Source organism: Dysidea avara, chromosome 5, assembly GCF_963678975.1.
Source record: "Dysidea avara chromosome 5, odDysAvar1.4, whole genome shotgun sequence".
Taxonomy (NCBI): domain Eukaryota; kingdom Metazoa; phylum Porifera; class Demospongiae; order Dictyoceratida; family Dysideidae; genus Dysidea; species Dysidea avara.
Window position 1 is genome coordinate 2,271,853 of NC_089276.1, and position 11,683 is coordinate 2,283,535.

The 11,683-nt window shown below is 38.4% G+C and overlaps 1 protein-coding gene across 1 annotated transcript; it reads left to right on the forward strand.

The window, feature by feature from the left end:
- Positions 1-4,858: 4,858 nt before the first annotated feature.
- Positions 4,859-6,554, forward strand: LOC136256246 (uncharacterized). The gene has a single exon (XM_066049175.1). The coding sequence runs from the start codon at positions 4,922-4,924 to the stop codon at positions 6,455-6,457; it is 1,536 nt and encodes a 511-aa protein (XP_065905247.1). The 5' UTR covers positions 4,859-4,921; the 3' UTR covers positions 6,458-6,554.
- Positions 6,555-11,683: the final 5,129 nt, after the last annotated feature.

Below are 11,683 nucleotides of genomic sequence, written 5' to 3' on the forward strand. Positions count from 1 at the left end.
TTTTTCTTTGGCATAAGGCTAACTTTGATTTAATTGAAGAAGTCATCCTAAACTTCAATAATAGTTTTTTAAATGATTATACCCTTGATACTCCTATTAATACTCTGTGGAATAAATTTAAATATCTTTGTGAATCCTGTTTAGCCCTTGTACCACAGAAGCAGACATCAACCAAGTTTCGAACTCCATGGATAACTGCCCAAATCAATAGATTATCAAGGAAAAAGCAGCGTAGATACAACACTGCTCGCTCATCCAACCTTGCAAAAGACTGGGAAAGCTACCATAATTTGAAGAAAGAATTGCAATGTTTATGTCGAAGATCTCATAACAACTATCTTTCATCACTGCTGGACTCACATAACAAACTCACTAAAAGATTTTGGTCTTTTGTTAAGGGCAAACGTAAAGATCAGGTTAGCATCAATACACTATGCTCTCATGGACAAGTGTATACTGATAGTAAAGACAAAGCAGATATTTTAAACAAACATTTTTCATCAGTATTTACTGAAGAGGATTTGGATTCACTCCCCACTATCCATGGATCCCACACACCAGATATTTCAACTCCTGACATTAATCCTATTGGCGTCCAAAAACTTTTAGGAGACTTGGACATACATAAAGCATCAGGACCAGACAATATACCATCAAGATTACTAAAAGAAACTGCTAGTCTCATGGCTCCTCTTTTGACTCTTATTTTTCAAGCCTCTATTCAACAAGGTACTGTCCCGGATGAATGGAAGAAAGCTAATGTAGTGCCAATTCACAAGAAAGGATCTAGAAGTGATCCGGGTAACTATTGACCTATCTCATTAACCAGCATTTGCTGTAAAACCCTTGAACATATTATTTACTCCTGTATCTTTACGAATCTCAATAAATACAACATTCTATGTGACAATCAGCATGGTTTCCGTTCCAAGCGATCATGTGAAACTCAACTACTGGGTGCAGTGAACAATTTTGCTAAAGCATTGAACTCTGGAGAACAAATTGATGCTTTGTTTCTTGACTTCTCCAAAGCATTTGATAAGGTACCTCACGAAAGACTTTGTCACAAATTATCACACTATGGAATAAATGGCCACTTGCTAGATTGGATCAAAAGTTTTCTGACAGAAAGAACACAATCAGTTGTTATTGATGGAGAAAATAGCTGTCCTTCTACAGTACTTTCCGGTGTGCCACAAGGCAAGTTTTGGCACCCTTATTGTTTTTAATATTTATAAATGATATTACACAAGATCTCCAGTGTACTGTTAGACTTTATGCAGATGATATCTTAATTTACAACATCATTCATTTTCCCAATGACTCTGAGCATCTTCAACAAGATTTATATACTTTACAAGCATGGGCCAGGAGATGGCAAATGGAATTTAACCCAGCTAAATGTGTACATCTTACAATTTCAAATAAACATCATATTATTGAACATAACTATTACTTATTTGATCACCTAATTCAAAAGGTCTCCAAGGCAAAATATCTAGGAATAACATTTGATGAACATCATACTTGGAAAAATCATATTCATAACATCTGTCATAAGGCCAATTCAGCCTTAGCTTTTCTGAGGAGGAACGTCAATCATTGTCCAATTTCTGTAAGATCTCATTGCTATAAGTCCCTTGTCAGACCCATACTAGAATATGCTTCACCTATATGGGCTCCTCACCTTCAATCTGATATTTTTGCCATAGAAAAGATTCAACATAGTGCTGCAAGGTATACAATGAACTATTACTCCTGGAGAAGTAGTGTTACTAACATGCTCACATCACTTAATTGGCCCTCTCTAGAATCACGACGTACATTTTGCAAACTAGTCATGTTTTATAAGATAATCAATTGTCAAATGGAAGTTCCATCTATCTCACTAACATCAATGTCATCAGTTACCAGAGGTCATTCACAACGTTTCAGAATCCCACAAGCAAGAATCAACTTGTACTTATTTTCCTTTTTACCATCCACTATTAAATTATGGAACACTTTGCCAGAAGATGTGGTCAATCAGCCATCTATAAACTGTTTTAAGGACATTTTGTTAAATCATCTGAATTTACTTTGATTTTGTTTTTGTATCTGTGTGTTATACTCCTTGATGGAGTCCTACACAGTAATAAATAAATAAAAAAATTTCAAAATTTTCCTGGGGGGGGGGCATGCCCCCAGACCCCCTAGTTCCAGCATGCTTCGCATGCTGGGAAGTGTGACTTTGCACACCTTTACCCAAGAGATTAGTACCTTGAGTTAGCCCCCCCTTTATAAATCCTAGATCCGCCCCTGAATAGTCCAATTAAATAAAGAGTTGAGGTCTTCTTGAAGCTGCTGTATGTCCAGTATGGAAATGATTTGCCAAAAGCACTTTGTATCATCTGCAAATTCGAGTAGTTGAGATATGATGGTAGATGGCAGATCATTTATAAAGATCAGGAAAAGCATTAAACCTCTTGCATGTCTTTTATCAAGAACACCTCACTCAACACCTGTCATAGAGTATGCTATCACCTTGACTTGATTATTATGATAATTGATATGATCACGATACGTACAGCCTCATTTTACTGACACCTTCCCTCCAACTCACACATTTGAACTCGCAATCACGTGATAGTGGGTATTTAATGGAATTTTAATTTTCTTTGTCCGCTGATGTTAGTAATAGCGAAATAACAAGAAATTGTATCTGCATCGATGATTTTCATATAAAAATCTACATGGTAGCGTTGTGAAAAATCGTCGCGTGTCGAATCACGTGACTTGCAACATTTACTGAAGGTGGGACCTGGAAAGTTGACGGTGGGGCACAGGCCCCAGTGTAGCTACGCCACTGGACCTGAGTAGCCGCTAGCTATCTAGCTAGTTGGTCAACCATAAGGTTTTAAACTGAATTTTTATCATCTCCTTGGATGTCGGAAAGATTTAGCTAAGGCCACTCCAAATAAATTCTCTGTTTCCCGTCCTGGACGCAGGCACATTTGCATGCGGGCGGGCGGTTCATTTCCATTATTTCATTATAAGGTTGGCAGCTTTTCTAGCCATTACTTGCCTGGCAAAACCATAAACAGCTACATAAAAGCATGCTTATAAAGCTTGTTCTTTCCTTTTAAGTTGCAACATAGCACAAACGTGAAGTTTGTGCAGAGTTGATAGCACTGCTGACACTGACTTAGGATGGCTTTTACTGAGCCTGCCAGTATGCAAGAATAACCGGAAATAATGGAAGAATACGGAATAGTAGGATATTTAGAGCTGACAGTAACCAGATGCGGGCGGTGGACGGGAAACAGAGAATTTATTTGGAGTGGCCTAATAGGTCGATTTAAGCTAGTGATCCATACGCGTATAGCTATGGGTGCCCTGTACGTGTATGGGTATCCCATACGCGTATAGGAAGCCCGTATAGGTATACTCGTATGGGATATCCCATACACGTACAGGAAAATTACGCAGTGGGTCACAACACATATAGTATAGTAATATCATTAGCAGGGGCGGATCCAGGGGGAGTTCAAAGAGTTCCATGGAACCCCCCTTTTGAAAGAGCCTCTCTTACTTGAGATACTCTAATAGAGCAGTCAAATTGAGATACTCTAATAGAGCAGTCAAATTGAGATACTCTAATAGAGCAGTCACGGTAGTCTTTTGAGGAGCAGTGTAGAAAGTTATGTATCTAGTTATAAATAAGGAAATATAGTTGGTGATGGGCAGCTATTGTCAGCAGGTAATGACTTTTTTTGTCTTTAACTTACAGCTAGGCTGAAGTTGCAATTCCAAAGTGGAATTCCCCTTTTTAAAAGTCTGGATCCGCCCCTGATTATATCACAGTAGCATGGTCAGCAATAGTATGAGCCAAGTGGATAAAGCAATCGACTCTTTATAAATTGCACTTTTTTCATTATTATTATTTTAGGATAACTAGAAGAACCTACCCTAATGGCATAACCATCCACCACAATCAACTTGAGTGTGGTGGATGGTTATACCCTAATGGCATAGCCATCCACCACACTCAAGTTAAGATGTTCTAGTTTTGCCTATACCTACACCAACAGAACTAAACAATAGAACCTACAGAACAAAGAATAGAAGAGATTTCTTTGGTTGTTCTATTAGAGTGATTGAGACTGTAACAACTGTACTTGTGGTTAATCTTGTTGAAGTTTTCCGCCACACTCATTGTCCCACTTTCCACAGTCAGGTTAATGCATCAAATTAATCTTGCATGTATGAATAGATTTATCTTGCATAAATTGTGCTGAAATTTTCATTTGCTATCTTGTCGCGAAATTTTATTACGACGACGCTCGCGATAGCGTGATAACCTCTCCGCTTACGTCATCGTGAAATGTTTCATTACACGGCGTCGTGAAATATTTCATTATACGAAATCATGAAATTAATCTAGCTATGACGTTGCAAATTTAGATAATCAACAATCATCGAATTCCATTGTAACGACACATGCGACATGCTTAGCAGCGGCGGAGGAAGTAGTTGATATGAGGGGGGGGGCTCCGCTGAGCTGACCCAGACTTATTTCTATAGTTTGGTAAGGTGAGACCAAAAAAAAAAAAAAAAAGGTCACAACCAACTGACAAGAGCTTTCCACCTCATCAGCTACCATTTTTAGCTGATAAACTACATAAAAATCCTTACATAGCTCGCTACACACTGACTACTTTATTAGAGTGACTGCTCTATTAGAGTATCTCGATCTTTATCACGGTTTTCAGCCCCACTCCAAGAAAGATAATTTCGGTATGATATCATTCTGAGGGGGGGCTAAGCCCCCCCTCAGCAGACCTAGGGGAGGCTTCAGCCCCCTAGCCCCCCCCTTTCCGCCGCCTATGATGCTTAGTATGATGGTGTAGCTACCGACGGGAAGTGATCCGCCTTGTTTGTGATGAAGATGTTTCTAAAAACCTATATTAGCGTCCTAGTCATCCTAGGTTTTGTGACAGTGAGTTTTTTAATCTATTGGTGTTCCAGTAATACAGCGGCATCGTTTCACCTTGAGTACAAACAGCCTATGTTGACGCCAACTCGTTACGTCTCCAAAGCTATCCACGAAATAAATCCCAATGATACAGCGATTGTAACATCGTTAAATGCTCCGATAGCAGCAACAACCCACCCAACAAGCGACAACGCAGCCGTCATAGCTGAGGAAGCTACCACCAAAAGCCAGGAATCACAAGGGCATGCTTTTATTTATAGCAACTTTGAAGAACAAACTAATGGAGCTAGAAACTTATGGCAGTTAGAAATATGGTCTAAATTGGTGGGCATGAAGGTTGCTGAACCATTTGCTGTAGATTCTAATTTTGGTGTGATGGGAGTAACTTCTACATTTAGCCAAGCATTACGATTCAGTGACTACTATGATATAGAAGACTGGAACCATAAGGTAACCAAGTTTGGTGGAAATCCGTTAGTGAAGTGGGAAGACTTTCTTTCTACAGCACCTCGTAATGCTATACTTTTTTATACAGTATTAAGGAGAGGTCCGCAGTCACCGATATTTAGTTATGGTAAAGATGACATAAAGAAATATAATCCTGGTAAGTATGAACAGATTACAAAAGATGACATGGTTTGGATTGAAAAGAACTTCAACATCACCAAAGTGGTAAACTACGTCCGTGGAAGTGTTCGACAACCAATGATACTGGAACAATTCAAGTCTAGTATATTTGGGAGCTTGAAACCAAATGAAGTAACTTTAATAATTGTAAATTGGTTTGGTACAGAGAGGGTAAAATTCAGACCATCTGATTCTGCTTTTAATGCTGCTGCAAATGTACAATTCTTTTTCCCACATGAACCAAATTATGCAACACTTGTGATTTCACCAAGTCAGAGAGTTTTAAATGCTTACAAATCTTATGTCTCCAATTACATCGGTGATCGGAAGTATATTGGAATTGCTTTTAGAACACATAATGTTTTATACTATGCTCCAGGACACCATCTTGCAGAGAAAAGCAAATATTTGTTTGACTGTAGTAAATCCCTTAGCCATTTGCTTGAAAAAATAAGGAGTAAGTGGGGAATATTCTTAGCATATGATATGGGTACGTATGGAAGTATTGGATTTTATAATTCGCTTGCTGACAAAAACTTGATTCCACTGCGTGATCAAATAATGTTAGATGTCTTTAATGGTAGTCTTCTAGCAGAACAAAGAGAACAAAGATTGATTAAAGTTGCAGGTGGGATTACAGACAGAGGATTTATTGCAATCCTGGAGAAAACAATTGCTACACGTGCTGATTGTATTGTATTACTAGGAGCAATCACTAGTTTTGTGAGATCATCAGCATCAACATATATTTCACTCCATGACACTAATAGGTGTATCTTGTCAATCTGTGCAGAGGACTACTATGACCCAACTGGTAAAAAGGTCTCATCTAATACAATACAAGACTTTTTTTAAATGAATATCCTCATTTAGGTATCGGTTATTATGAATTTTTGTATATATTCACTTTCATATCCTTGAAGTGGTCACTGAAACATGTGCTTAAATTTCTAGTGGATCCATTGCATACAATAAAGAATTTACAGAAACTGTATAGCAGTTATTGGATGGAGTACAAGGATTCAAAAAAATAGAAGCCAATTAACTACATTACATGGTCAGAAACCCTGGAAACAAGGTATCAATTTTCAATAAGGTTAAAAGTGTGCAGTTCACTTTTTGGCCTCTTGTATTCCTTTACTGGGGTGCCTTAAATTAACCACGAAAGTCTTGTTTTCTATAGGCTGAAATGCATTTTGACATCACCTTTGATTAGCTGTTGATCTCATATACTTTAGTGTAGCAATTAGTTATACAGATTTTCAGAAGCTTCTGGAACAGCTCTATTAATTGATCCTTGTTGAATAGTGTTGATGAAGTTAATAGCTATGCAGCAATATTAGTGACCTGTCAATTTTGACATCATTTGTGCACAAGTTGTCTTGGGCAGTTAAAACAGTTATATAAAATGAAAGCTCTTTTATGAGGTAGGCACTTTGTGGTGAAGTTTTAAAATGATTTCTGGCATTGTAGCCATTGGCAAGTACTGTATTGCTTCACCATCTAAGTAAACCTAGTTTTCACATGTGGGGGCTCTGATAGTGGTGTTTCCCTTAATCTAATCAATAAATCTTAAAAGTTTAATTGCTGTAATTGATGTTTTCATTATACTATTGTTTATGGTAGGGTTCCTTACTGCTCTAGCCTTTGTTGTCCGTGCTCTAGATTATGCACAGAAGTGATGTCATATGTGAGCAATTATTTCTACTACGGCATATTTTTGTCATGTTTCATGGTATGAACTACCAACATGGACTCTTTTAAAGAGCAGTGTCAAAAGTTTATAAAGCTTTATAGCAGCCTCCAAGACAACCCAGTATGCTTGAGTACCATGCGCAGAAAGAAAAGGCCAAAAAGTAATGTAATTTGACTAATTTCTGGTTACTGGCACAGGACACCCCCCACAGAAGCCATAAATGTAATTGCATACCTTGGTTGTTTATTGAGAATGGACTGAGTTATAGAGGTATATACCCTTATAGCTACTAGTGGACATTCAATCCCTATACTTCAAAGCAATATTGAAGTAGGGATTAAATGTTCACTGTCTCCATAATATGTGACCATCTCAGCAAATTTGTTCGCACAACTTCCCATCTTATAAATGTGACTCAAGAACTATAACCTGTACATAGTAAGAAGAGGTAAAGAAGAAACCAAGGCCGAACCCACTAACTTGAGGTTCGCCTGTTAAGCATAATTGTGTCATTCACTGTCTGTATGAAGGTAGCTAATTTTTGAGGTGAGAATCCGCACTGCAATTCTTTTCTTGGGCCTATTTATCACTTGATGTCCCCTCTTCATTGCATAAGTCATAGCTGCATATTTGCTCAAATAATGGATTGGAACACTCCCTAACACTTCTAAATACCAATGTTATCTGTACCCTATGCACTCAGGGTAACCCGTTGCTTTACCTACAGTAGTACCAATTTACAGTATTCTACACAGTAGTGATTTCACTGGTAACAATGTACAGCACTTATCCAGAAATAACGACCATCCACTGCTTGAAGGTTCTTAGTTTACTAATTTGTTAAGCTGCTTTACTGTAGTTGTGCCCAGTTATACTGATAGTAAAATGTCAGGAGCTTTAAGTATATGGAACATAATTGTTTTACTAAGTTGTAAACTCTCAGTAAACATCAGTGAATGCAGGTTTACTGAAAAGCTACTAAAATTCCAAACAATTAACTGTTCCATATACTGGGGATATACCACTCTAGTAAACTAAGAAACTTCAAGCAGTGATCCTTATAGGACTCAGCAAAAACTTTCACACCAATGCACCAGGAAAGTTTGTCACAGAAACACAAATTTACTTTCTGCTGATTTGTACAGGTTTTTGGTCTAGTTATATACAGTGAAACTTGTGTATTAATGGTCACCTTCGGATCAGAAAGTGTTGGCCTTTATATACCCTTAACAGGTGACTGTTGTAAGGCGGTCAGCAGGATTTTACTTACAATGACCACTATAAACTAGTGTAAAAATAATCTAATCCAAAACAGCCAAGCTGTAAAATAAGAGTGCGGCCCTGAGAAAGGCTATGGTGAAAAAAGATGTGAAATCCAAGGTGGCGGCCAAGAAATGGCTGTGATGGTAGGTTAATGGTAAAAATTTTAATAACGACAATTCAAGTGAATTTTGTGCCAAGACCACCTTGGATTTCACATCTTTTTTCACCATAGCCTTTCTCAGGGCCGCACTCTTTTTTTACAGCTTGGATGTTTTGGATTAGATTTCACTGCTTTTTGTATTTGTATACCCCAAAGCCGGCCTATGGCCGGCTTTAGGGCTTTTTGACCTGTCATTTTTTTCTTTACTACAGGAAGAAGAAAAGATGAAGCAGGGTGATTTCTTTGTAGCTGACCTCTCTGCAAGGTGATCCTTGTAGCTCATCCCTCTACCGGATAACTTGTTTGTAGCTGAATGCTCTACAGGGTGATTTGTTTGTAGCTGAACTCTCTACAAGGTAACTTCTTCTAGCTGATCTTTCTACAGGGTGATTTGTTTGTAGCTGAATTCTCTACAGGGCGATTTGTTTGCAGCTAAACTGCTGAACTCTCTACAATGTAACTTCTCTTCTAGCTAAACTCTCTACGGGTGTCTTGTTTCTAGCTGATCTCTCTACAGGGTGACTTGTTTGTAGCTGAACTCTCTACAAGGTGATTTGTTTGTAGCTGAACTCTCTACAAGGTAACTTCTTCTAGCTGATCTTTCTACAGGGTGATTTGTTTGTAGCTGAATTCTCTACAGGACGATTTGTTTGCAGCTAAACTCTCTACATGGTAGTTTCTTTGTAGCTGAACTCTCTACAATGTAACTTCTTCTAGCTGAACTCTCTACAGGATGACTTGTTTCTAGCTGATCTCTCTACAGGGTGACTTGTTTGTAGCTGAACTCTCTACAAGGTGATTTGTTTGTAGCTGAACTCTCTACAAGGTAACTTCTTCTAGCTGATCTTTCTACAGGGTGATTTGTTTGTAGCTGAATTCTCTACAGGGCAATTTGTTTGCAGCTGAACTCTCTACATGGTAGTTTCTTTGTAGCTGAACTCTCTACAGTGTAACTTATTCTAGCTGAACTCTCTACGGGTGGCTTGTTTCTAGTTGATCTCTCTACAGGGTGACTTGTTTCTAGCTGAACTCTCTACAGGGTGATTTGTTTGTAGCTGAACTCTCTACAAGGTAACTTCTTCTAGCTGATCTTTTTACAGGGTAATTTGTTTGTAGCTGAATTCTCTACAGGGCAATTTGTTTGCAGCTGAACTCTCTACATGGTAGTTTCTTTGTAGCTGAACTCTCTACAATGTAACTTCTTCTAGCTGAACTCTCTACATGGTGACTTGTTTGTAGCTGAACTCTCTACAGGGTGATTTGTTTGTAGCTGAACTCTCTACAAGGTAACTTCTTCTAGCTGACCTTTCTACAGGGTGATTTCTTTGTAGCTGAATTCTCTACATGGTAGTTTCTTTGTAGCTGAACTCTCTACAATGTAACTTCTTCGAGCTGAACTCTCTACAGGATGACTTGTTTCTAGTTGATCTCTCTACAAGGTGACTTGTTTGTAGCTGAACTCTCTACAGGGTGATTTGTTTGTAGCTGAACTCTCTACAAGGTAACTTCTTCTAGCTGAACTCTCTACATGGTGACTTGTTTGTAGCTGAACTCTCTACAATGTAACTTCTTCTAGCTGACGTTTCTACAGGGTGATTTGTTTGTAGCTGAATTCTCTACATGGTAGTTTCTTTGTAGCTGAACTCTCTACAATGTAACTTCTTCTAGCTGAACTCTCTACAGGATGACTTGTTTCTAGCTGATCTCTCTACAGGGTGACTTGTTCGTAGCTGAACTCTCTACAGGGTGATTTGTTTGTAGCTGAACTCTCTACAAGGTAACTTCTTCTAGCTGATATTTTTACAGGGTAATTTGTTTGTAGCTGAATTCTCTACAGGGCGATTTGTTTGCAGCTGAACTCTCTACATGGTAGTTTCTTTGTAGCTGAACTTTCTACAATGTAACTTCTTCTAGCTGAACTCTCTACATGGTGACTTGTTTGTAGCTGAACTCTCTACAGGGTGATTTGTTTGTAGCAGCTGAACTCTCTACAAGGTAACTTCTTCTAGCTGATCTACTTCTCTACAGGGTGATTTGTTTGTAGCTGAATTCTCTACAGGGCGATTTGTTTGCAGCTGAACTCTCTATATGGTAGTTTCTTTGTAGCTGAACTCTCTACAGGGTGATTTGTTTGTATCTGAACTCTCTACAAGGTAACTTCTTCTAGCTGATCTTTCTACAGGGTGATTTGTTTGTAGCTGAACTCTCTACAGGGCGATTTATTTGCAGCTGAACTCTCTACATGGTAGTTTCTTTGTAGCTGAACTCTGTACAACGTAACTTCTTCTAGCTGAACTCTCTACAGGATGACTTGTTTCTAGCTGATCTCTCTACAGGGTGACTTGTTTGTAACTGAACTTTCTACAGGGTGACTTGTTCGTAGCTGAACTCTCTACAGGGTGATTTGTTTGTAGCTGAACTCTCTACAAGGTAACTTCTTCTAGCTGATATTTTTACAGGGTAATTTGTTTGTAGCTGAATTCTCTACAGGGCGATTTGTTTGCAGCTGAACTCTCTACATGGTAGTTTCTTTGTAGCTGAACTCTCTACAAAGTGACTTCTTCTAACTGATCTATCTACAGGATGACTTGTTTCTAACTGAACTCTCTACAGTGTGATCTGTTAATAGCGGAACTTTCTACTGGGTGATTTGTTTGCAGCTAAACTCTTTGCATGAGTGTTTCTTTGTAACTGAACTCTCTACAAGGTGACTTCTTCTAGCTGATCTCTCTACAGGATGACTTGTTTCTAACTGAACTCTCTACAGTGTGATCTGTTCATAGCGGAACTTTTTACTGGGTGATTTGTTTGTAGCTAAACTCTTTGCATGATTGTTTCTTTGTAACTGAACTCTCTACAAGGTAACTTCTTCTAGCTGATCTCTCTACAGGGAAATTTGTTTGTAGCTGAATTCTCTACAGGGTGATTTATTTGAGCTGAACTCTCTACATGATGGCTTATT

Coding starts and splice junctions, on each gene's coding strand:
- LOC136256246 (XM_066049175.1), top strand. CDS start 4,922: ATGAAGATGTTTCTAAAAACCTATATTAGCGTCCTAGTCATCCTAGGT.